General features: G+C 44.1%; 1 protein-coding gene across 3 annotated transcripts; it reads right to left on the bottom strand.

Moving 5' to 3' along the window:
* Positions 1-414: 414 nt before the first annotated feature.
* ago3a (argonaute RISC catalytic component 3a) lies at positions 415-26,775 on the bottom strand. 3 transcript variants are annotated; one of them, XM_062399730.1, is made up of 20 exons: positions 26,027-26,775; positions 13,352-13,523; positions 13,041-13,161; positions 12,391-12,599; positions 11,071-11,207; positions 8,628-8,762; positions 8,428-8,515; positions 7,956-8,103; positions 7,658-7,777; positions 5,711-5,854; positions 4,938-4,976; positions 4,712-4,845; positions 4,026-4,210; positions 3,565-3,724; positions 3,377-3,467; positions 3,029-3,223; positions 2,259-2,393; positions 1,598-1,699; positions 1,018-1,217; positions 415-866 (listed from the first exon to the last, which is right to left on the bottom strand). In XM_062399730.1, exons 1-20 carry the CDS (start codon positions 26,043-26,045, stop codon positions 758-760), a joined length of 2,643 nt encoding a protein of 880 aa, XP_062255714.1. In that variant the 5' UTR covers positions 26,046-26,775; the 3' UTR covers positions 415-757. The 3 variants fall into 3 exon arrangements, with proteins under 3 accessions (XP_062255714.1, XP_062255716.1, XP_062255717.1); XM_062399732.1 differs by lacking the exon at positions 4,938-4,976 and having other exon boundaries at positions 26,027-26,774; XM_062399733.1 differs by lacking the exon at positions 4,938-4,976 and having other exon boundaries at positions 5,732-5,854; positions 26,027-26,774.
* Between the last annotated feature and the right edge of the window lie 975 nt (positions 26,776-27,750).

Raw genomic sequence — 27,750 nt, 5'->3', positions numbered from 1 at the left:
ACCTCGTCGCCAACAGGTGGCAGTGTGCTCAAAAGAACATGTAACTGGTGATTTCACACACTAGTGAAAAGTGACACAGAAAAGACAAATCAAGAGGAAAAAATAAGGAAAAATAAAAGTGGCAACTGAAATAGCTAAATTCCAAAAGAAATCAAAAAACACGATGGAACAACTCCAGAGTCTGATGCTTCCCTCTTTTCAAACACCGGGGAGAATTAACAACAAACTGCAGTGGAACTGGCAGAATGTAAAAGTGCTGCTGCTCAAACTGAATTGAGGTACTGTAAATGGCAAAGGAGCAGATTAGTGGGTCGTAAAGAGAGAGACTGTGCGGAAGGAGGGGAAAGGTACAAACAAACAGGAAACACACCCACCAGGCCACGAGTAAAAGAGACGAACAGAGGAGGGGGGGGGGGGGGGGGCGATGAAGTGGGGCCTGATGAGGGTGGAAATAAACTGGTTGGCTGGTTGAATATTGCATAATAGTGCTTGTTTGTTTTTAAAGCGACGTTTGCATCCTCAGTCCAGTGTGGGTGTGCCTCCTCCCCTCCCTCCTCCCTGCTCTCCTCTGCACAGTGTCAGGTCCGGATTGACTAGGCGTGTGTGGGGGGGGGGACTCGCACCTATGAGGACTCCTTGACTGTCGGTTGCGTCTGTGTGTGTTTGTGTGTGTTTGTGTGTTTGTGTGTGTGTGTGTGTGTGTGTGTGTGTGTGTGTGTGTGAAGGGTGGCAATGACTGGGGAGGGCTGGTGGTAGCTCAGGCGAAGTACATGGTCCTCAGGGTGTCGTGGTGAATCTGAACAGCCTTGGCCAGCGCCTGGGGGTCCCGACCGTTACTCTGACCAGACACGTGGCTGCCCTCGGCACTGCGGAGGGGACGGGGGGGAAACCAGTTAAGATGGACGACAAAACAACAATGGCAGGTGTGCAAGAAAATCTGCTGATATTACACACAACTGCTATCAAAACACACAAACACACAGAGAAGACACTGTGCTCACTCTCTGCCGTCCTCACCTGTCATGTTCTTTGTCCACCAGATGGTAGCGGGCACGGAAGGCCACCAGGTGGGCGTAGTAGGCTGGCGCCGGGATGGAGACTGAGCGGGTACAGCGCACGTAGGTGTGGCACAACTGGTAGGTGAGCAGCTGGAACTCATCAGCGGTGAAACAATTGTCATCCCACAGTACATGGTAGTGGGAGGGCCGACTGGTGCCCTGCAGGAAGACAATTCAGTGACAATATTAGATCATCTTTGGGAACCAGATTCAAGATCCAATGCTTTGGCTGCTTGAGATATTTGATAAGATGGCATCCAACCTTCCCTTGATCTAAAAAACATTTTCAGCTGTATGGAAAATAAAAGCTTTCTTAGGAAACCTGAAAATGACCAGATTTGGTTCACAGATCTCACAGAACTCTCCAGGATCTACAACTAAGATAGTTATGACAAAAGGAGAAATAAGAGAATATGGTATTTCCTCTTTTCTCGAACTAGTTCAAACAATGCACAGCCCCTGAACAGCCCAGTGTTCAGACGTTAAGATTTAAATAGAGGAGATTGTGATGAGCAGAGAGGAGAGGAGGTTGGTCTGACCTGTATTCCAGCGTGACTGCAGAGGTAAAAGTCAAACTCGTACGGATGGGTGATGTCCGTATCCACGGTAGTACCAGCGGGAATGTTTCCACTACGTCCGACCTGACAAAATCAAATTAACTTCGGTTAGTACTCACTAATACAATTTTTCCTTTGTTTCCCCATTCACAACTGGAACAGAAAGCGGAAGAAGCAGGAAATTAACAACACAGAACAAATCTTTGATAGCAGTGAAAAAATAATTGTTAGGAAAAGAACTCGTTGATGGACCAACGCAGGCAAAGGTTTACCAAGTGCTCTCCAACCAACCAATTAAAAGCTTAATAGCCCAGAGAGGCTAAAACTCCATGTGAGAGTGCATGCTCTGAAAATAAGGTTGTTACTGGATAAGTCTTCCTCTTGGGGCCTTGAGTGCCACTCCAGAGCTCTCGGTTTGCACTGGGCTCTCTAATGCTTTAATCGAATGTAATTATAGTAGTTAGGGGGGGGTGAATAGTCCAGTCCAATTGACAACAAAAGGTAATTAAGCAGACCCATTTCCAGTAGTTAACATAGAGCATGGAGAAGAAAAAAATTATATAAATGGACTAATACATAACACTCTGTACCGGCTTTAATGGGAGGCATGGCTGTGTGTTTGTGCGTGCTGGTTGGGACTCACTCTTTCGTTGCGGTCGGCACAGAAGAGGCGGGTGTGGTGGCGTTTCTGTACAACAATGTAGGTGATGCCTGGCTGGTACTCCTTCTCCAGGTTGATACAGGCCTCACGAATGGCCAGCAGCTCATAATACAGCACCTGTGGGGGCCAGAGCAAAAATCAACATCAAATATTTAGAACATGTATAATTATATCAGGAAGAATATTATAAGAATTATAATTTTGATTATAATAATTGTGATAATCTGTGGATTGATAATTTAGTCCTTAACTGTACACTACACACTTGTATTATGTTTTTATGTTGTTTTATCATTCATTGATGATAGATCTTTACCACAAACTTGAGAAAGATGCATTGTTAAACTATTAAAAGGTATATTATGTACTTTTTCTGCATTCAAATGTTGAAAATCCGTCATTTGATTCATGTTACAAAACTTTTTTTTAGATCACAGGCCACTGGCGTCATGTCCTCCTTGATTTTGACTTTTTATTGATTAGATCTTTTATTGATTAGACCTTTAGATCGTTTTTAACTATATTTAATCTTATGAATGGTTTTATTTATTATTGAACGTCTGGATCTTTTCAGAGAAACAAGCTGAGAAAAAGTTAACGGCAGTTCAGCTAGCAGCCACTCGGAGGCGGCATGTCTGCAGAACAGCTTCATAGAAACAACAGATTTCTAAGATTCTAAGAGAAAGACGACAGTGCCAACCTCTGACTACAAACAGGCATTGTCTGAAAGAAGAAGAGAAGTCGGCCCTGACCTGTCTGAACTGGCCTTCTGAAACTCCGTCCCTGTAGAAAATGATCCTGGTGGGCTTGTAGCGAGTTGACTTGTAGAACTGGATGAGCAGCTCCCGCACCATGGAGGCCAGGTCCTGGATGACCTCTTGTCTGGGCCTCTGGACCCGTACTGTGGCACAGTACCTGCTGGGGTGGGCATCCATACTGCCAACCACCTGGAGGAGAGAGAGGGGGGAGGAGCATGAGTGAGGGGTGGCAGTGGAAGATTAGGGGAGCGGGAGGAAGGAGGCGGACAGGAGAAGGGAACTCAGATAAAAATGCAAATCAAGGGAGAATGTCAGGCAGATAATAAAAATAAAAAGACTTACTGCTGCAATCGAAGGCTTCTTCCCGTCTCCCGCAGGTGGATGTGTAACATCTGCTCCCAAGAAGATAACTGGCTGCTGAAACACTGATGGCCTGTCAAGTGAGAAACAAAGCAAAACAATGAATTATACTGAAAATAATAGAAATACCATCTATGGCATTTAATGTGGAGGGAGAGGGGAGGGCTGACCGTTGATGAGGCACCAGGATGTTGTTGATGCCTCCCAGCTTCACGTTGATCTTGAGGCAGAGGTTGGAGAGGGTCTGAGGGGACGTCTTCACCACGTTCTTCACCTGCACACACTGGGTGGCCATGCCGAGGAGGGTGTCTCCCACTCGCTTCACCTCCGCTATGGATGTAAAAAAAAAAAGGGATAATCAAATAAACATACTTATATTTGAAAATGTGTCATCCTTGCAGAAATAGAGATGTTGATGTCACTTTTTTAAATCTATCCCTCAAAGTGGAGATAGAAAGAACATTTTTCAATTCAGTGTATTTAATATGACTCTTAATGACATACAGTGCATTTGAGATAGATAATATCCCTCTAGCATTCAGTCCAAGAATAGAATAAGTGTTTCCGACCTCTTCAAGACAAAGACATATCTCTACTTTATTATATGTTTAATCTCCAGCAGTTTTCTCACCGTAGACGGGAGTCTTTCCCGGCAGAATGACGATGATGAGCTGCAGCCCGGCGTACGTGTTCTTCAGGTGTCTGAACATGGGCTCCACGCTGTCCGCTCCTTGGGCGTATTTACAGAAACATGGCTGACCTTGGATGGGCATCCCGGCATCCTTCGAGATTTTACGTAGCTGGTCCGTGAAACCCCTGCACGAGGAAGGAAAGGCACAGTGTAAACAGTCGTGAGAATGGTGCTGGTCTCTGTAGTCTAGCTTGGAGAAAGCAAAATGAGCAAACAGCATAATAACTGCCTTTGTCCATCTGCTTGAATAATAGCTGTCCATTTATTGGCCAAAAACGTTTTGTGCACCCAAGCCTGTAATGTGGTTTAGTACTTAGTGTGGTCACATCCATATAAACATCACGCATTTTTCCATCAAGCTGTTTTTCCTCTGGATTCAAAACAACAGATTTAAAGTCAATTTTTTCAAAACCTGGTCAGACTATAGATGGGAAAATATCCTTTTGTCTAACTGACATTACTTGCTGTCATATGTGCATTATTGCTCTGATATTAACTAGTAAAGTTAACTAGTAAGATTATGGAGACAGAAATACACAAGCATCTTGAACAGTATTATAGTGAGAGAGGTAGAACTGTCGGGTGGTTTCAACATTAATCTAAAAATCACAGATAAATAATCATACTTCAGGATTTCTTCCCGACACTGCCTCTGTGTGGCAAAGCAGGCAATGGCCCACATCTTGATCTCCACCCCGGTGTGGAACTGCTTCCCCCTCATGTCCCACACCCCGTGGCTGGGCGTGGCGACGGTGCGGTTCTGAAACAACATCGCAGTCTCACCTCATATACTCACAATTATGTGGGCAAACATTCGTACTGCTCACAGAACAGAATCACGCACTAACATACACTCTTATATTCGGAGACATCACCGGCATCACGATCACTCTACATCCACACCACGATACATTAATACTCAATTTTTTTTTTAGCACATATTCACACTCTTCAAAATAAATTACTTCAAGAAACTGAATTACAAAAGAAAGTCACTTTAAATTCAAAGAAAAATGAGAAAGTATAGCAAAGTGTGATGCACAGTGTGATGCACCATGAGATGGAATCAAGATTGTGTAAGATGTGTGTCATGCTCAGTGTTGTGTGGTAGCTTTAACAAATGAAATGCACAATAACAATAAAAGTGTGTCCACTCAGAGCAGATAAACAGATGTTAATTAACAATGTGGTTCAGTCCCAATAATCTGCTTCTATTGGAAACCTCTTGAATCCACCTCATTAAGTTCAATAAGGAGGATTAAGATTAAGCAATTCCTGGAAAATGTTTTGGCTATATCTGCCATTATGATCTACTGAAAAGACTTTAAGTTTAAATACCATCCAATCATGATTTAGGTCATTTTATTTTGTTCAAATAGAATCGTGAAAGATGGATAAACTCATTTCCTGCCCCGTTTGAAACAAAGTGCTTTTATTTGTTTTTAAGGTGGAATCAAAGTTTGCACTATGGAGACTCAACCACAAAAAGATAAAGACAGACCCCCTGGAGGTCAAACAGAAGCCAGTGAGTTAGTTCCCTTCAGAGACATGCGCAGTGAAGGCAGAGGAAGGGGAGAGCGTGTCGGACAAACAGAGAGAATGGGCGTGATTTAAAAGAAGGGTACCATAAAGTGCTCTGTGCTCACCCTGCCGCCGTATTGCAGCATGGGGGCGGGTAGCACTCGCCCCGTCACGTGGGCCATCTCGTCGCGCACTTTGAACTGGAACTCCTGCACGAAGGGGTCGGCCTCGTAGTTGGCACTGCGCACCTGCAAGGGACGAGGGGGAAACGGGAACAGCGTCAGGGAGGTAGACAGTCAGACATGTTTTTCACTGGAGTTGGACATTAAGCCTATTTGCCTTCTTGTTGAGAGTTCGATAACAAGAGCTGGAAGATTCTCGTATTTGTCCTTTATTGTCAGGTTACAACCAACAGCTGGTTAGTTTAGCTTAGCATCAAGACTGGAAACAGGGGGAAACAGCTAGCATTGCTCCATCAGTAGGTAGAAAATTCTGACGAGCAAATCGACACACACTCACAAATGACCATGTTATATCTCATCTGTTTATTCCATACCGAAACTTGTGAGATACTTCTGGTCGTAAACTTTGTTCTTAAAGTTGAACTGCTCCTTTAATTGCACAGTTGTGAATAACAGTGTTGACTATTTTCTTGGATGTTGTACATTAGGACAAAATGTGTGTATTGCAAAACAGATTTGTATTTCGCAGGAAACAGTTTACTGTGTAGTATTTTTCTAGAGTGGCAGGGGATGAGGACAAATAAAATGAGAAATTGGTGACACGCCACAGACTGTCAGGTCTCTTCACCCTCATCCAAAAGCAAACATATTACAGACTTAAATATGCATTTACTGACAGAAAACTGCTCATCTGCTTGTTTTGTCCTTTTCTGCCTGTGAACATGTGAACCTTTGCTCCTCCACCCACACGGCTCTGACAGCTTCTAAATGAAAACACCAGCACAGTTGATGTCTGTGATGATTTCCTGTGAGCGAGTCCAGTCATTTCACTCCTGAGTGAGGAGATAGGTAGATGTGGTTTAATGTGGTAAAAAAAACAGGTACCACATGAGCACTGCTAATCTGATGGTGGCCAGAGGCAGCCGGTGAACAGCCTGTCAATCTCCCCGTGAGCGATACGCTCCCGGCTCCGCAGCAGCCTCACACAAATTGAGGTCGTTATGAATCTGGCATTTCTTTCGTTGACCCTGCGTAGCCCTGTAACCGTGTAACCGCCAAATGAGATGAACACGCTCACATACAGGCTTCTGTTAACAACAGAAAATGAGAATCTGGGCGAGCTGATTACCAAACAGGCAATTTGATATCAAGATGAGCACCACAGCAACCAGCTGTTGACAAGCCTAGCAACACGGCCATTTCACAATATAACGTCATTGTGGCGTGATGTTCAAATTAACATAATGGAGAGAGGAGGAAATATTCCTTACAGTCAATCCAGGATTTTACTGGGTCATAAATTATTTCAGGATACAAGGACTTTCTAGCCCTGGATTTAGCCTCACAGGCTGTTTTTTGTCTCTGGTGGCTTCCATCCCTAGACTGGTAGACCATGACCTTCCAACCTCTATAATCATCGTCTGAAAGATGGTGCCTGCTTGTGAATGAAATGATTCTTCCTAGAGATATTTCACTGGAAGTATCAGGATATTATATGATGCAAATAACGTTTGTGTTTTTTCTGCAACGCATATATTATTTGCAAATTCAAATGTATTTCCCAAAGACTGTTCATGCAAAGAACAACCACGATAACAACAGAGGTTTTTTTTCATCAATGAAAAACCATTAATTTTAGCACTTAATGATAAATGGAAGATTAATAAGTGAGCAAGTCACTAATAAATTAAACTAAATGTTTCCTGTGATTAGTGCCAAGCTAGATGATTCTTCCTAGGGAAACTTCAAAGAAATTATGAGGAAATTACAGATCTGTAGGGTAGTGTTTTAAACAATATCACTTGAGTATATGAATGTGGTGTCTCTGACAGAAGAGACCTTGATTCAGCAGATGTCTCCTCAACTCACCAGCCGGCTGATCTCCTCTTGTCGGTCGGGGGCGGAGCGAGCCGTGGCTTTGATCATAGTGGAGGTCTGGTTATCCGTCAGCTTCTTGATGCATCGCTGACCAGCAACAATGTTACACACCTGTATGGAACCAAAGGAAAAAGTTTAAACTTTTTTTCTGCAGTGGATCTGCTTTATAATTATACAATTGATAAACAGACGCACCTGGGAGCTTCCCCTGCATACTGCAGATTTCATCATATTCTGAGTTATGTTTAATAAAAGACCCCACAACAAGAATTACACAAGTCTCTCTCACCTCCAGGGGCAGGTAGGTGTGCTTCTGCTCCTGGCCCACTTGTAGACAGGGTAGGTGGGGGTACTTGAGCTGCAGGCTGTACTTCTCTCTGAAGTACTGGGCTACCGTACGCTCCACCGTCTGACCGTTTTCCAACTGCAGAGGAAACCTGCGGGAAAAAAAAATACACACCTAGATTTATAACTATCTACCATAACTTCACAACAATCTATATATTGTCAAATTCATTTTCCCAGAGCATTCTAAGAGTGTAAACACACAGACCACTGACATAGATATGAACCATTTCCTTTTAATGTCTCTATGATGATGTAAAAGTAATTTGTGACCTATTCAACTTTGAATGTAGATCCTCATCCACTCAGCTACTTCACTAATAAATGAATACTGTTCAATGCATGCTTGACAGATGACTCCCCCCCCCTCCTCCCAGAATATCCTGTTCCCTCTCCCACCCAGACGGCTGACTCACGTTTGATGGCTCGCGGGCCGACGGGTCACGTTGCAGACGCGGTACTTCCTCCGCATGGTTCCACAGTGCGTCACCTCCACCTTCAAACCTGGTGAATAACGCAAAGGGTTGGAGCCGCATTAGAAATGTGTCTGTTTGTGGTTATTTGGCGTTAAAACGCCCCTTTGCCCCCCTTGCGTGCCGGGAACACATGGATTCACCTTTGATTTCTTTGGTGAATTTGACCCGGTGCGAGTCGGTGAGAGGGCGGGGCTGCTCGTCTATGTTGTGGATGTCCAGCACTTCACACATGAACTGGATGACAGGCTGGGCCTTGTAGAATGCAGTGGCAGAAACTGCAAATTTAAGACAAATAAAACAACAACATATTATATTATCCTTTAACACAACAGTATTTTTTGTGATGCAACCATGTTACTTCACTTTCTGAAGTTACATGATAGCAACACATTTAAACAGCTTAACAAAGTTTACTGGTCATCGTGTTTGCCATTAAACTCGGGATCAGACTGTGAAGGTCCCTGATGATTTCAATAGACCAATTAGGAGTCGACGTAACAGTTACATCACTATAACTGCGCCTGCATGTAGATAGTGGTGCCCTTGTTTGAACTAAGCTTAAGAAATAATATTAGTTAACGTCGACCTTACTAACGTCTGTCTCTTTAATCCTGTTCTATTAAGATTTAAAATAGAGCTCATATTCAGTGTCATACTTGACTTTCAATTCAATTTGATCTGGTCACCCACTAGAGGGCAGCACCACAGCAAAAATGCCATCTGGTGAATCTTTGGGAGATTGGGGTTTAATTTGGGGGTTCTGCAAGTCAAGGGGATTTTATGACTGAGGCTGAATGAAAACACACATATGGTCAGTTGCTCTGGAGAAGAATGAGAGTCTGTAGAGTGGCTGGCAGATCGGATCCTGAGTCACAAACAGCTCCTTAGTGACTCGTGCAAGCAATCTGTTGTCCAAACAGTTGCTGGAGTCTTTGAAAAGCATTATTCACCAGTAAATCTCATTTGATTTGTAAGCCATTGTATTTTAACTAATATATACCTCATTAGTCCTATCACCAAAAAGTATGCAGGTGCAGTCCACTGGTATATAAAACTCTTTATGTCAAAAATAGATATATTTAGGTAGTAAATATAAACAATTAATATCAAGTAAATTGGATATTCGCTACTTTTATTGTTGTTTTTAAACTTTTTATATCAGGGGCAACATTGACTTGCTTGTGGATAAGAAAGTAAAGTTGATAAAAAACAAGCCATGGCAGCATAGTAACAATATGTAGTGAGTCATAAGTACCACAGTAGTAATATAGCAACAATTTGCCGTTTAATAATATGGATAATGTGGAAATAATCTTTATTTGGGATATGGAATTTAAATTATCCCTAGAGCCCTGCATGATGCCATGCAGAGGAGTTAGAAAACAAGCACTTTGCATAAAAGCTGCTTCTCTGGTTTGTTGCTGGAGAGCAGACTGGTGGTGACCAATTGATTTCCAAGGATGAGAAGGCGGGAAAGTGAGACAAAGGGAGAATGAGAGGGAAAGATTTAAATAGAGAGGCTTCAAGCACTTGGAGCAAAACAAAAGCCGTCTGAAGGAAATGCTCCACACATCTACCCTCCTGACCCCAGCAACACCCACCAGTCTAACTCATGGAGGCACTACTACTAACACACACACATGCACTCATGCACACACACACACACACACTCACACACACCGCTCTCCGTCTCCACAGCAACCATCCAGTCAGTTCCCATCCAGCAAAGAACCCACCTTCCTCCAAGCTCCTCCATCAATCTCACACAAACACACACGCTCTTGTGCCTCCAACCACCTCCTGCAGTGTGCACATGGTGAAAGACATTCTGCATCGCCCTTCCTGTTACATGTCTTCCACAAACAATAACAGATTGAAATTGTAGCTCTCAATTCTGGGTCATTTAACAGATTTTTTTCTTTTTGCTGACAAGGGGCCCCGAGCCCGAGCCAATTACCAAAATAGATCTGTAAACATTACATTTTATATCTGAAGAGAATCTTCTCAGCAAAGGGAACTAGATCTATTCTGACTTTGCTCTGCTAATGAGAAATGTGCTGATGAAAAAACTATTGGTTCCCCTGGACAGAACTATAACGTAGGTCTCCATAATGTCCAAAAAACATCAATAGAAACCTAAAGACCTTATGTAGCTCCAAGAAATAGTAGCTTTCTCGTGAGCAAGACAGTGACATTTAATCTGTGTTAAATTCAGCTATTACATTTCTTAAAACATAACATTAATGAGAGTAAACTGATCATGTACATATCTCTAAAAATAGCTTGTTTCACAGAGGTTCCATGTCGTTCTAATCAATGTGTTAAATTATTAAAATCTCATTTCCACAGACGTAACAGAGAAAACACATTTCTGAACGAGAGAAGACCGTTTCATTTTTAAACAAGGATTGAATCACAGAAGAGAACATTGTGAAACCACTGCATCTCACTGTGTCTGAAGCAGTGAGCAATAAAAACAACTGTTGCATTAATATTGTTGAAAGCTGTGAGGCCATATCGTGCCACTGGGGAGACATCACAGTAATAACCGGAGCGAGGCAAACAATGACGATTGGCTCTCACCGTCGATGTTGAGCATCATCTTCCACATGGCGGGCCGCACAGACTGATGGAAGCCAAACCAAACCTCCCTCCCGCCCCCCAGGGGATGGTCATAGCCCTCTGGAGCCGAGAAGAAGGATCGACCCACTGGAGTATACCTGGATGGGGGACAGTGACAATAATTACAAAAGGGCTGTGAGGATAACGAAGGAAAGATAAAGTAAAAAACAGGTACCACATGAGCAAACAATCATAGGGAGTGAAAACAGTTCAAGAAGAGAAGGAGTTAATGGGGTAAATAGGAAAGGGCGCTGGAGAAGACTGGACATGGGATCTTGAGCTGGACTCAGACTACACAAGTTTTCAAATTCCAGACCGATTTTGAAATCGAGCTGCGTCACACAGAAGAATCTTTGCAGATATTCACACGTCTGAATAACAAGATTATAAAAATAATGGCACGTCACACATTACAGGGTTTTATTAAGTTTATTTCTCCACAGGCAGCGACATATAGGGGATATATCAGTCATGTGACCTCATGGGGAAGCAGATGTGTGATGTGTAATGTTAATAAACTCAAGCAGAAGGCTGAACGAGTCTGGATGAGAAGATGGTCAAAGAGAGGCATAGTGAAATCGTTAACTTGGCCTCTTGTCTGATTTCCCAGCTTTCACATCCTAAATTGAGAAAAAAAGTCAATATGTGTTTAACAGTGTCAGATCCAGCAGCTCTTCAATGTGGTCTGAAAACACATCCGTGAAATAAATGGGTGTTGAAACGGCCTGGACTCATCCACCTCTTATTACTCTGCCCGGGATGAATAATTGTTCAATGTTTCTCTCAGTGAAACCTGCATTGTCAATGTATCAAGCTGCCGGTGAAACACAGAGAGCCTGACACCTGCGAGCGGAGCTAAATACAAGGTGTCGATATATTTAACAATTTCTAATAATGCTCTGACAAAGGTTTTCATTAAAGCGCTGGTGATATTACGTTTAACGCTGCTTGCGCTGGGTCTTAGGAGAGTGATATGGAGTGAAGGATTGCCCGAGGTCAAGTATGAAACTGAGCCCATATAAGCTGCGTTTGATTTCCGTTGGGATCAGAGAGCTGATATTGACGCCGCCATGACAAAACAAATAAATAGTGTTTGCTATAAGTTGCAGAGGGATTGTTTTTTTACGACGTGTTTGACTCAAGAGGGAGGAGGGGAAAGTAAAACATCCTCCACATTATTAGTTCTTTAATGGTCATTCTAAAACATTAACATTCTCTATTTAGGCCCAAGAGGTTGAACTAAGACGTGTGTATCTTGTGGAGGATTAAAACTCAGCTCACTTCATGGATGGCAGGTGTCGCAGGACCACGTCCACTGCATGAACAGGGTTGGTGCTGATGGGCTTGTCCAGCTCCAGAGGCTCAGGCATGCTGCGGCCGGTCAGCACCTCGTGGAGCATGTGCCAGCTGACCAGTGACACAAACTTGATGGACACCTTGAAGGGACGATCTTTCCCCCCCTCACCTGGTAGAGTGACATCCAGGTCCACCTGTGAGGGGACAAGAGAAAAGGGAGGACAGAGCAGATCAGATCACATGGGCTGTTTTATCACACGCACTTAGGTCCGGAGCATTTTCTGAATTCTTCTGGAGGACCGAATGTGGAAATAAGAATGGCCGAGCAGGTGGGTGAGATGATAAGATGTGCCATATACAGAGAAGATGAAGACGTGGATGTTAATTTGGAAAAATGCGATTCTGGATCTTTTGCTGCGTTCTTCATATGTAAAAAGGCAAACTCCAGAAAATGTCTTTGAGTTTGCCTTACACATATGAAGAACGCAAGCCTTCATGCCTGAAAAGCCACTTAGGGAATTGTGTGTTGGCTGTCATGGTTTGATGCACTTGTGTACGTTCTTCTATGTGTGTGCAGGCTATGTGCAAGTAAGGATTGTGCGTTTGCACTTGTATGAATCTTTTTTCCAGCTCACCCCTGCAGGTGCCACAGGTAGAGGGTTGGCTGTGTACAGGCTCCTCTTCCCATCGTACACTGGCCTGCGATCCCCAAAGATGGTCACCTTGAAGTGCTGCACCATCGAGTCGACCACCTCCCTGTACACACACAGATTCTCAGTTCAACTGGACCTAGCAAAGTACTGACAGTAAAAACATCGGTGAATCTAAAGTCTTGTCCCTCGTAAAAAAACACAGCAAATTGGGATCTCACTCCTTGTAAGATGCTCTATATTAGATATTAGCTACGTGCACATTTCGAAAGGTTTAAAGATAAGAACCGCCGTACCTGTTGACTCGCCGTGGACACTTATCAGGCTTGATGTCCACCTCGTAGAGGTAGACATCCATCTTGGGGATCTCCACCTGGAAGCAGTTGGCCAGCAGCTTGATGGGCTTCCCCATGGTGCCATAGCCAGGCCGCCGAGGTAAGGAGAACAGGGACTGGGCCCCAACGGCTCCTGAGAGAAAAACAAGGAGGAACAAGGAGGAATTTAAAAAGATGTAGAGAAAGCAGGGGAATGAATCATGTTGTGCTATTACCGACCGAGTTTATCAAAGATACAGTAAAGTAAATACAAGTGGCTGATGGTGGGGGGAAAAATGACCTGTGAAATTCCAAATGTCAAGATAAGATACCGGTAGGTGAAACACCAAGAACAAGCATGTTGGACTTGGACATTTTATACATTTAAAGGCAAACACACACCCACCCACCACACCATCAATAAACCTACCAACCTCAATGCAATGTGCAACTGAGAACTTTATCAGATAAACAGGGGAAAGTACAGAGAGTGTCAGGGGAATAAAGCTGGTTTCAAAATTATGAGCATTTGAACATGCACCTACTGCAACTGTTACACACGGGCCAACACACTGTATTTTGAGAATACACACATGGAACACAGGTGCATTGACCACAAATGCAGTGTGTGAAACAGGAAGTGTGTGGATCGGCAAATGAAGCCGTCTCGATGGAAACGAACGGATGATGACATCTTCTCGGCCGCATTTGGAAAAAGGAACACAACAGCTGAATAACGTGACCTTCCACAGGTTTTCTTCTAAAGCTTCTTCATTTCACTGTAGTGGAACATTTTGAAAGCCGGTCCTTAAAGATGATTAATGGACAAATGACTCACATTTCACATACTTTAAATTCTTACTGTGTTACTAAACTTGTGACCGAAGATTCGTCTAAAATGTCAAAGTTGACGCATAATGATTCATAAGAGAATACGCTTTCTCGCCCACTCGCTCTTCTACAAAAGACTAAACTTCCGCCACTAAGGGTCTCTCAAACAAAACAAAAATAAAAGACTGAGTTTGATGATGTGAAGGAGCTTGGGATCATGGGAGTTTTTGTGTTCAGCACCATTCCCAATGAAAATCTACCTCTACAGAGCCGGCAATAAATAACCTTCATCTTTTACAAGTGACCAGGACAAACAGTGGAAGGAGAAAACTGTTGATTGGTTAAATGGCCGCAGCGTGTTTCTCCTTCACACGTCATTTGACTCAGACGTTACAGCAGAGACAGAAAAAGCAACGAGTGAAGCGAATATGAATTTCCCACGGGATTAATAAAGTATCCATCTGTCTATCTATCTATCTATCTATCTATCTAAATAAAAGCGGAACGAAATCTCTGAGCTTGAACATTTTGGTTAATTTAGCTACACAAGACCACAAAATACACATTTAAATAAAGAATTGTGTCTAATTATATCTTCAAGAACTGTTATTTGCTCTGTGTGTGTGTTTCACATGTTTTCTACGTGACTGACTTGTTCTAAAAGATTGTATTTCTGCATATGTACACACACACAAAAAGGAAACATGAGTCACTTTGATCCAGAAACAAGTGAGTTCTTTTCAGCTAAATGTGTCACACTCACTTCAGAGCTATTTTGGGTCTGCTGAGGCTTGTCCCCCACATCAGACCTGAAGAACAAACCGCTTTGCTGATGTGCCGATATGATGTCGGGGTTAAAAATCCGGATGCTATCATGTGTTTGGTCATTCTTATGCAAGAGCCGCCAACGTTACACAAAAACTCAGATGAGACTCATCAACTTTCCTGGCAAATGTTGCTTTCTTTCAACACCCCCACCCCCCCACCGCCCCCTCCAGACCCCGTGGCTTTACTTGACTTTTTATTCAACGGTCTTGTTCTGTCTTCTGGAGCTCGCCAGTCTCAACCGAAAAAGAAAAACAGCCCCAGATGTGTCACCGATAAATGGGAGTCGTGGTTGGAGTGTGATTCATCACCGATTTGACTCACAGCCTCACATGTGTGGGTGATGTTAGGGTTGAGGGCCCCAGCAGAAGGGAAGTTCATGAAAACCCTCCCTACATCGGAACAGAAACCTTCTGTGAGGTAACGACCGACAACATGAGCAAACCCCCGACTGTTTGTTTACAGTCAGGAGACCTTGGAAATATGTGTTTTGACCTGGTCCCTGTATTCTAGGTCTCCTCTGACGGGCTGTGGAGTCCAGCAGGGTTGATGGAGGGTGTAGGTCTTTGCGGAAAATTATTTTTAAAAAGGGGAAAGTCTGGAATTCCTACCACAGCTGTCACTCTCACACAAAACTATGTGCACGCTAGGTTTTGTAATGGTAATTCCCTTGGTTGCCCTTTGTGAAAAGTACGAGGGATTTAACACACACACACACAAATGACGGAAAGAAGGATGACAAATATTCTGGTAGGTCTTCATTAGGGCGACACAAATGAGGTCGTCTACCATGAAGAGTGACATGTCCCAGTTCCTAATTCAAGCGATTTCAGGACTGAACAAGTCCTCAATTTGAAATTCAACAGCGTCTTCCGTTACTGGGAGAACTTTGTAAATGTGTGATGGTCCTGGTGAAGTGGGCGAGCAGGGAGTGGCAGGATTAGAGAGTGGGCAGAGTGGGTGGTTTCTGACTTTCATCTGCCTCTCTGAACTGGCTTCCATTCAGCGTGAGTCACGGAGAGAAACACACCGCGGAGCATCCTGCTTCTTTCTCGTGGAGCTACAGGGTGGAGGGGTTAAGTTTTGGTTTTCCACTCCCTTGTTCAGACACACACACCCACACAACCACTTGGTTTCATTATTTTGGTATGAAACCCACACAAGGAGACAGGCGGTAATTTGTAGCAGTGGTATAGCAGGGACATGCTGAAATAATGAGCTTATATTTCCCACATCACACACAAAAATGTTACACTTTTGGCATTTTGTACAAACACAAGCACGGACTCTCCCTGATACACATTGACAAACTGCAACAATTTATAAATTCTAACAAAGCAATCCCGACGCAGCACAACATCGAGACCAGACCTCCGACAAAGAGCCCGATCTCACGGAGCCACCTCCAACCCGCAGTCGAGATTTCTGTTTGGAATAGCAGCAACGTGACGACATGCACACGAGCATCAAAACAACCAAGTTGTGTGGGTTTAATCAAAACGGCGTCAGCGTGATATTAGGCTGGGCGCCCCCCCCCCCCCAGCATTCTTTGGCTTCCTGTGAATCCTGTAGATCTGGTTGATTGTGGCGCCTGCAGGAGAAACGTGAGACGCGGTGATGTGGGTATGTTCAGGTTCCCTTTGCAGTGGTGGTCGCTATTCAGAAGAGCCCGACCAATATGAGCCTTCCACAGTCATATCCGTATCTCTGTTGATGTTTTGCTGATATGCGCTAATATGAAAAACTTTTATTTCACTGATTTAAAAATGCAGAAAAGATGTGCATTTATGTTTTTATAATAATACATATGATTATATGTACACCTTTCATTGGTTGTATTAGATTTTCTTTTAAATTATAATTATTCAAATCTCAACCCCTCTGTTACATTTCTTTGTGGTAAGGGTTTGATAACATCTTATCAATTAAAAAATACATATTGGTATCAGAATGTTCTATTCAGACTATTTATAGGTTAAAAATGACTTAAATGTGAAATTTACATGACTCAATAGAATAGAACATTGTCTTTTTCAAAACCAGAATATAGCCCCCATTCAAACAGCAGCTGGAGAATATTGACTTTGTGTAAACTATCGGTGACGTCTGCATGCTGTGATCACTGAGCAACAACACAAGGCACACGGTGGGTGATACACTGAGGTGTTGAAAACCCACCTGGCTTGTCGCACAGGTGTGTGTGTGTGTCTGTGTTTATGAACAGCCAACCTGACCCTGATCGTCCCGCATCACCTCAAATGCCTCCCTCCTATCTGTACTTCTTGGAAACTGTGCCTCTCTGTTCCCTCCACAAACAGACAAAACAAATGTGCTTGTCCAGAGGAGCAGGAGCGAGGGGGTCAGAGAGAGAGAGAGAGAGAGAGAGAGAGAGAGAGAGAGAAAGAGAGAGAGAGAGAGAGGTTTAACTGTCAGGCAGGGGGGGACGGTGGGGTGGGGTGGAACGTACTGGGAAGGGTCTGGAGCATCTGACTCTGACATTTGCGTTCTCACATACAGCCCCTCTGGGAAAACGTGCAGAGTTCAGTGCTCGTCTGAGAGCAGCTTTGTTGTCATGCCTTATATGATGAATAAGACCTTGACAGTGAAATGCACCCTCCACTGGGCTTGCTGGGTGTGTGGGAAGCTGTACAACCCCTAACACAAGCAGATGCTTGCACAGGTTTACAGGAATGTTGACTTACTGCAAGACTAAACACAAAACTTATTCAACAAATACTTATCAGGGATGCGATGACCTCTGCTGCTCGAAGGTGACGTGCAATACGTGGCTATGACAGATATTGAAAGCTCACCCACAAACACACATCAAAAGGTTTATTGAGTCCACCAACAGGGAGTGGAGGAGTTCAAGGAAACCTCCTCTTGTTGCGATAAAAGATTCCGCGCCGTGTTTGTGTGCGAACTTTCAGATAATTACAGGAAGGACATGCTTTGACAAACAGAAGACTCAAGATTTAATCCTCCCCCAGTCCGTGTAAGTATGTTACTCATTTCCTGAGCTGCAGACAGTGAGAGATCACAGAGGTGGGAAAGCCCATCTTTACCATCAATAAAAAAAATCAACCATCGCTGAGTTCTGGTGAAACGCAACTATGATAGATGTGGGTTGTCATAGGCATTGGAAATTGATGCAATAGCCCTGGGCCTATTGCAACGTGCAGCAAAAAAAGTCATTCTGGTTTTCACATTTATTGTTAAGTAACCAATTCCTTCTATATCCTAGTTCTAGTTCGGGTTTTTCATTGCACTGATTGTCGTGTACTGTCAAAACCTTTATGGTTCTGCCAACATCTTTCTTAAAATCAAATTTGATTATAAATAAAATATGTTCAAATCGAAGAAATAGCCATTTTTAATGAGGAAAAGTTTCATTTTGAGTTTGCTATTGACAAGAATCATCTGCTGCTGCAAAAACGTGATCTTAGAAGTATTAAGATCAATCAGGGATGAGCAACAAAACAATATCATCAATTATCACAACCTCATTTTTATCAGATGAGGTATCTTTAAGGATAATGCCAGGTTGCTGTCCAGCAGCTGAAGCTCTGTGCCAGGCCAGCTGACGCAGCAGGACTATGACCCCAAACGTTGCTGTAAATCTACAACAAAACGACTTCAGGGACCTGGAGAGAGTCGTTCGCACCAGACAGAAGCAGCTCTGCAGGAAGAATGGTCCAAACTTCCTCCTGATCATTGTGCAGGTCAGAGCCAAAGCTACCACGACTGTTCGTGTAAGGGCTGCTGCTGCCAGAGCAAGTTCTGCCGCTTTAATCAACTTGGGGTTTGGAAACATTTTTCCACTGAGACTGTAAATGTTTGATGAATGAGTTCAATAAAGTCAAAAAGGATTATAATTGCTCGCATGTTATTAGTGTAACAACATTGTGTATTTCTTTGATAAAGATCACAACACGTTGTTATTACCAATAAATGAAGAAAAGCAGGTAAATCCAGATGGTTCACATCCTTTTTCAGCCACTTTTCTCTTCCTCTTGTCTGGGCCAAATGGAATAGTCTCTGCAAATCTTAATGCTGCCAATGTTCTACAAACTCTAAAGCGATATCCCGACCAAAAGCTATGATTTAATGTGCTTATACCTTGCAGGCTTGGAAGACATCTCTTACGTGTCGGTAGTTTCCTGCTTCAGAGAACAGCCGCTGTGCTCAGCTGGAATTTATGTCACTTCTCCAACAGTAACATGGATTCATGGCAGAAACACAGCATCAGAACTACTCCTACGAGCCTGCAACTTAATCTACTTTTCCTCCGCCCATCAGCATCATCATCCCAATATGTTACACACACACACACCTTCACTCTTCTGCCCGTGCACTGAACTCAAGTTGTGTGCTGCTTGTGTGTGTGGCTATAGCTGGCTACACTACACTTGGACATACTCCACCACTTTTTGTTGGCAGATGAGTTTAACACAACTCGACTGGCTCAGTGAAGTGCTGCAGTCGCCCTTTGCGGTTTAAGCAATCATCAATCTTCCAGCATACATACACACACACACACACACACACAACACTAGAATCAATGTTATAAATTACTTTTCTGGTCCATGTGTTCATGAAGGGAACTTATTAAACTTTATTGTCAGTGTTTTTCTGAATTGTTTAATTTGTCCAGCAACAGCACAACCAAGCATTAATAATAATAATAATAAGGAACTAATAACATTGACATTACGAGTCAAATCTGTGCTCCAAGATTCATTCTTCCTTTGTCTAATCAAGGAGAAACAGCTCCCAATACCGAATCCAGTGTATTTGAGCAAACAGTAACATTAAATACAAGTTAGTTTTTGTTAATTAAGAGTCACCAGTGCTACAGTGCAATTGTCCAGATGTAATAAATTAATGCAATGTTGCACTAGAAATCAATAAAACAAATAAATATGATATCTTGCACCAATAATTATGATCCTGTTCTTAGCAATATTTTTTTTTCAGAAACATCTCAGCAATGCGAACTCGTTCCACTCTGCTGCTTCGCAACACAACACAGTCACACTGTGCACAGTGGGCTGGGATCCAGAATAACTGGATAGTGAGAAGCTAGGCTGACGTCCAGTCCCTGCTAACCACCACATAACCCCCACCCCCCACTACACAAACGTCCACGCTGCTAACGAGTGCACATGTCCGCACATATACAGGCCCACACACACACACACACACACACACATGCAGACACACACACACAATACAGCTGTTGTGTTTCTAATCCGGAGAGGCCTGAGCTGTGGGAACAGGGCGAGTGCTCGGCGGCGAGGCACAATGGCGTCAGTCACAGCAGGCAGAAAGTAGAAACACACACGCACACGCACAAACATACGTACACAGGAGGACTGGTAGACGGGTGGTTTGATGCTCGTAACACACAGTCAGACTCCTCTGTCCGACCCCCCCCCCCCCCCCCCATATCTACCTCAGGGGTGTTGTGTCTGGCACCCATGGGAGTCAACGCCATTCTCTGCCGCAGTTAAACAGCAGCAGGCGGCTACACACTGACAAGCTGACCATGGCCTGGTCAGTCACAACAACATGTTCAATTGTTGACATCAACCTCGGGGGACACCTGAGGCCCACTGAGAGTGGAGGACTGCATATGACGGGGAAATAACATTGGGTTGGGGGGTGTTTAGAGGGGGTTACGAGTTATCTGCAGTAAGAAGCCAACTGTGATACAGGTACAGACACAGGTCGGTGGAGAATATCTACACACAGACACACACATACAGTAGAGATAGATAACGGTGTACCAATAGAGTGTGGATACCCAGCAGGACCAGACAGGCTGGGCCGAGCCAATTTTATGAAAAGACAGTCAGGTCGGGTCGGTCATGTTGGCTGGACTGATTTTTTTTTTATACTGCACTGTCTGTCTGGAATCGGGGGGGAAACAGGCACTAACCATGCGTGTCAGGGACAGGTTAACACAAACACAGCGCAGCTTATATTAACTGCATCGGGCTCAGGTCGGGTTCAGACACAGACAAACTGAACGCATGTCAGGTTCCGGTCGGGCTCCATTCGTTTTCTCTCGGGCTTGGACGGGATGGAACTAAAAATTGAAGCTCGAGCCAACCCTGGTCTATATCACTTAAATGTTTTAAATTACAAATCCTGCTCATTTATTTACAAAAACAATCCAAGAAGAACGGAGATAATTACTTTGAAAAACTGGAATGTTTGATTCACTAAACTCTGGTAAAATTCATATTATAGAGTCAAATGCGAATAATCATCAGTATGCTTTATCAGTTAAACTCCATATTTCTTTCTATCAAGGAGTCTAATTTCTAACAGCCCAAGCAAAAAACTGAGGAAGTCGACCAGAATGTATTTTATAACCTTCATCCAATTAGTCTTAAACTAAAGAGATCAAGTTAAAGACCTTCACACAGAGTATGAGCTATGATAAAGGGAACAGGAGATTCTAAATGAAGCCCTCTGTGCTCACGGTGCTGCTACGCCAGCCGGAGTGAAACAGGGCTTCCAGGAGTTGTTGACTTTCTCTGTTGACTCGGGCAAGTCAGCTGCTGTTACTCTGCATGCTCTCCAATAAATTCATTAGAGCCAAAGCAAGTACTCGGATTATTGGGTCATGTCAGGGTCTTAACTGGGATTTCTTACTCACATTAAAAAGGTCAGGTGCTAAACTTCTTTGTCGTGCTCATCAACAAGTTTTTCCACTGACAATGTCCCAGTTTCTCTGGACAGACTTCACACAAGCAACATACTCTTCCTACAGTTTGATGGTGTTGACAAAATCAACTTGTGCTCTTATCGTGGGTGAGGTGCACTTTTTGGGGGAAAGCGACAGCTGCTCATCACATGGTGTCGACACGTGGATGAAATTCACATCTGTTTTTTTGCTGTAAAAATGTTATATCCAAAACAAGAGAATAAAACAGATGACTCAATTTGAACTCCAATCATATAAGAAGCTTTTCAAATCGTAGGATATTACCAGCTGGGTCTTTAAATGTGAGAATTGCCACTGAACTATATTGAGACTGTGGGGAAAACTGACAGGAGATAAACATGGATTCTGTCTGTCCTGCAGTGAACCCCCTCCCCAACAAAACACACATAGCTCCCCATCCAATTCCCTCTCTTCCTGTCCATTACCTCCCCCCTGAAATGAGCCCCTTTCAGTTCCCCCCAAAAACAGGACTCAGGAAGGGGGGACGAGGAGGGAGGAGGTGGTGGAAAACAAGCGTGGTCTGGCTGCTCTGGCTCCTAATCTCTGTGACACCTCACAACCTTCAGCCTTCCCTCCTCTCTTCTCACACTCTTTTGTAATCCCCCCCCACCTTCTCAGACACACACTACATCCCTTGATTTCTCCCTCCGTCTACTCAGCCCACTCGCAGGAGTTTGCCGTCAGCTTGCTGCTCTGACATCAGCATGTGTCAGACAGCAAAGATCTTCATGTTTTTACTACACAGACATAAATAAGACTTTTTGACTGAACATGGGAAACAGAGTGTGTTCCACAGAGGGCCAGAGGATTCTCAACAAAATCTAAAACTGACCGGATATTTTGAGTTTTTACTTTTTCTAATGGGTAAAGCTACGCTACACCTCAAGTGCTTGGATTTTAATTAAGATGCTCTCTGACTTGTAGGTCCACTTCTGTGGACAATTAATATCTAGCATTAACTGTCCAGGTTAGAGCCTGGCGCCATTTTGAACGTCACCTGTTTCACCTATAAAACTGAATATCACGTATAAATCGAATACGGAACGTAATTCAATAAGGCACTAAGGGCCAACAGTCCCCTTCATCAGGATCCCGGCATTATTCCCTGGGAATTGGCGAAAATTTCCCAAAGTTATTTCGTGATGCATGTCCCATGCTTCCACCAAGTTTTGTGAATATCCTGATCAAGTTCCAAATATTGAATATGATCTGATGAAAACCTTTGGTCACATCAAGATGGGTCATTAGGATGGGTTTTTAATATTTTCTGCAAAATTAAACATAACACATATTTCTCTCTTATGAAATGAGTAAAAAGAGCAAGACCACACTCAAAGAACCCTAATGGTTAGCCTTATGGGTGGCAGGGGTTTGTCGATATTGTCGGTATTCAATTGTCAATGGGCCGTTTGAATTAACTGAGTATTATGGGGATGGACTGCAAATCAAGCACTAAGCCGTCCCTCACAGCCGACCCCAGTGTCTGTATAAAATCCACAGAGAGCTGGAATACAAGGGGAACGACAGGGAAGGCAGAGTTTCCCTCTGAGGCACAGAAAGGGAAACAGAAGCAGTTACGAAGGCGGGCGGGGTATGGGATGGGGGGGTATGTAAATTTTTTAAAAAGAGCGGGAAACAGACAAGAGAAAGAAGGGGATAGGAAAGAAAGGAGAAATGCCTTGAGACGTTCTTCATCAAACTATTAATATTCCCCTTTAGTGTCTGCATTGGGAAAGAAAAACCAACGTCTACCAGGGCTATCCTTTCACAACAAGCTGACTCATCTCTCGCCGACTCAAATCCCACCTGGTCACCAAGTTTCGTGCAACAGGTGGAGGGTGGGGGAGGCCCCCCCGCTGTCCTGAACCTGCCACCTCATTGTCTTCCAGTAAGCTGCATCCTTCACGCTGCCACGTAACCAAGCTCTCACACAGTCGATGTTCACAGGTTAATGAACATGTTCTATTCTCCTCCCACAAATACTACAGGTAACTATTAGGTCACAAGCATGCTTTTAAACGTGTGCACCTATGTAGAGTATGTAGATCTGGATATCCTTTGCAGTTGTTAGCTAAACTAAGCAGACAGGCTGCTGGTTAGAGATTATTAAGTTAACTCATACTCTCTTAACTATCTTATCCAACTCACAGCAGGAAACTAATTAGAATTTTCCTCAGAATAACAATTACTCATGGAAAAGGGTCTGCTGCCAAAACCAGCATGACATACCAATAACTTAACTATGTATGTACATCAAAACTGTTATATAATAAAATATTTACCCTTCATATCTTAGATAACATTTGACTATGCAGCCTTTTCAGAGATATAAACAATGCTAATCAATTTTTTTTTAACTTAACCACGATGTAGCACCAACTCAACATTAAAGGGACAAGCAGTTTGTGGACATACCACAGGGTTAGCGCTCAAAATGAATTTGATTTGCTTAAGGCTCTGAAAGCCTTGCACTCATTATATTCCTAGTGCTAAGCTCTCCAGGGCCATGCTTTCCATGCCACATGTGCTGCTACTTAGACTAGTGGGGATAAGGGTAACTGTCCATTTCTGAGCAGGCAAATGCTATCGATTTGCATTTTCTCACGCTACTCTGCGGGCCACTGGCAGACTGATGGAGGGCCTCCTTTTAATCATTCACCCATAAATGGCGCTTACTGGTTGGCGCGTGGTGGTTTGTGATAAGGGGATTGTGAACCAATACGCACAATACAAAGACCCTGCAGCTACTTACAAAGACAAGCCACAATACGATATTGTAAAATGTGCCTCTATCTGACTATTAGTGAATAAACGTCTTCCAAAATGAATACATCAAGCAAACTCCTAAACAAACTTAATGTCAGTCTGCATATCAGCAAATAAACTGCATAAGGTTGCATTGGATGTGCTCTCAGGCTGGGACCAACCTGCCCAGTCCCCAAGTCAGTTCTCATGCCGACTGGTGAGCCTGAGAGTTATGGTGGAAGCGGAAATGATTCAAGTTCTAAGCAAATGTGGTTTTACTCATTAATTTTGTCTGAAGAACTCTCCAAATTTCCTCTAATCCAAAATATACAGTGAGCTGAACCCACACACCTGCCCTCCAAACTGACACAGAGCTCTCCTAGACGGTTTGATATTACTGCAGGTGCTCGGTTACACCGGGAAAACACCTCGAGATCCAATACATTACCAACACAGGGAAGTGCCCCAGCTGAGCTGAGACGCTAATGAGGCAGTAGGCAGCAGAGAGGGCTCTCTCTCCTCCTGAGGAGAAGGAGGAGGAGGAGGAGGTTAAGGACCAACTGCTGTATCATGTGTCGCTGGCCGATCGGCACTACCTGGTATTCATTTGTGGTCACATAAGTGGAAAAGCTTCCGTTACAGCTGAGACAAAGCCGGGCAGTTCAGACTGTTAAACTGCCACAGCCACCAGGACAGAGACGGTTAACTGACCATGAGCTTGGTTGACAACAGGAAAAAAAAAAAAAGAAAACTAAAATCCACCAGGACATGAATTTGTGAGGTTACACAAGGTCACTGCTGCAGATAAACAAGTTCAAAGCTCAAGTTGAAGCCTCAGAGGTTTGACATGCAGCCAATTTTCTCTAAAAAAAAAACAACACAACAGAGGATCCTGTCAAGAACAACACTGCTGCCCTACTTGCTGTTTAGGAATCGGGAGTCGAATCAGCATATTATTATATGCATGGATAAGCACGGATGTGGCAGAACTGGTTAAATCAGAGTGGAGCTGCTGGGGCCTTTTCCCCCGGCTGCACTTCCACTGAGCTGCTGCTAAATACAGTATGTTGAGGTCAGTCTGGGGTCAGTGGGTGACCAGGGCCCGGGGGCTGTGAAAGGACAGGGGGTTCATCCTCTGTCACAGGTTCTCATGCTGGGCTCGGGGCTAAACATCTCACTGTGCAAAGTGAGGATTGAACCCATAAATCAAGAGTGAAACCAGGCATCTGTCCAGTGTTTAATGGAGCCCACACATCTAGCTGGTGACTTTCTACGTCCTAAGAAGAAAGTTGGATGTGACAGGCAGTGTTACCCAGTGAGATCATCTCTGTTGTGACTCATGTTTGAGGGCATCGAACCTCCCTGGGTACAGATGGAGACCTGCAGGGTGTCGTCCTCTGGGCTCGCGGAGCACAGAACCCAAAACATGTCGGTGCTCTCTCGTCTGTGAACAGCAGCTGGTTCTGTCCCCGGGAGAACCACGAGCACACTCACTCATACAACTTTTAGGAGTCATTTACCTGTAGTTCCGATTTCCATTCATGAGGTCTCTGCCCGGGTCACTACCCGGATCCCAGCTGTCAAATGTCCGGGACTGTTCCTCCGTTCAGTCCGGTGTCTCCTCCGGCAGCGCACCGCCCCTGCAGTGCCCCGCTCCCGGCTAGCCTCCCCTCCTCCCTTGCGGGCTGTCAAAACGCCGGCGCCCCCTCCTCTCTCCTCCGTACGGTGGCGTTCGTTTCGCCGGCACCGGGGAGTTGTTCTGTTCGGCGTCCCCGGACACTGTCAACGTCTCCAGCCGGGTGTCGGTGCCACGGCGAAGGGGCTGCGGGCTCCTCGACACGACGCGGTGGCAGCTGCTAGTTAGCCAAGTTAGCTCGCTAGCCGGGGATGTGGAGGAAAGTGGCTGGAGCGGAGGAGAGGAGCCGTCAGGAGATCATCCCAGCGGGGGTCACCGAGTCCAAATCACTCCCTACACACAACCGAGCGCGGGCCACATTAATCCGTGTCCGCGGCACAGCGGGCGTCCCGGGGGGGGGGGGGGGCTGGCTCCGGCTCTCAGCTAGCTCGGCTCGGATAGTTGGAATTCTGACAGACGACGGCGACTTTTTCCTCGGGTTGAAAAACAGCCGCTGACTCGGCCCCGCTCCTCCAGCACCGAGGGCCCCGTGACGTCCTCCTGTGCGGTTCGTGTCCCGTCGCCGGAATCGAGCTGTCACGGCCGGGTTGTTCGCGCCGACACGACTCGGGGGTGTTCGGTCGCGTTGACAGATCAACTCTGCTGGGCAGTTCGGAGAACCAGCTTAATATGGTGAAGTTGCCTTCTGACACCGACAGGAAGAGGTGGGCTCACTGTCAGCAGACGTCAGAACCAACTACTCCGCCTTCTGCCAAAGGTAAAACCCTCAGTTTACTCCACTGTGACTGTGGTACTCTAAAAACCAGGATCTATGGATCATCACATCTGGTTTGAACCCGGAAGTTTAGGGAACATGTCACCTGCTTTGAACCCGGACGTTTAGGGAACATGTCATCTGCTTTGAACCCGGACGTTTAGGGAACAAGTCATCTGCTTTGATGTCCAATTCATTCCTGTTCCCACTTCACTTTTAAGTTTTTGAAAATCAAATATTGAGATGAAATCACAGTAAACAAATGCTGACAACTGCCCAGGAGCCAGAAAAGTATAAAATCATAAGTTTATTATCAAAAAACCCTACAAAAACTAACACATATTTACATTTTTGGCGTTATATTGTGTTTATACACAGTGGTAACCCTGTGTTTTACTTTTCTCTAAGTACATTACTGGGTGACAGGTGACATTTCTTACACCGGAAACTATGGATCATCACATCTGGTTTTAACCTGGATGTTTAGGGAACATCTCATCTGCTTTGATGTCCAATTAATTCCTGTTCCCAATTCAGTTTAAAGTTTTTGAAAATCAAATATTCTACTGGAATCATAGTAAACAAATGTTGACAACTTCCCAGGAGCAAAAAAAGTACAAAATCATAATTTTATTATAAAAGAAACCTTCATAAACTAGCACATATTTACATTTTCAGGTTATATTGTGTTTATACACAGTGGTAACCCCATGTTTTACTTTTCTCTAAGTACATTACTAGGTGACAGGTTTTAAAAGTATTTCTTACACCAGAATCTATGGATCATCACATCTGGATTGAAAACCATAAGTTTAGGGAACATGTCATCTGCTTTGAGGTCAAATCATTTACTG

Source organism: Platichthys flesus, chromosome 11 (assembly GCF_949316205.1).
Source record: "Platichthys flesus chromosome 11, fPlaFle2.1, whole genome shotgun sequence".
Classification (NCBI taxonomy): domain Eukaryota; kingdom Metazoa; phylum Chordata; class Actinopteri; order Pleuronectiformes; family Pleuronectidae; genus Platichthys; species Platichthys flesus.
Note: the sequence above shows the minus strand (reverse complement) of the source record. Positions and strands in the feature narration are given on the sequence as shown.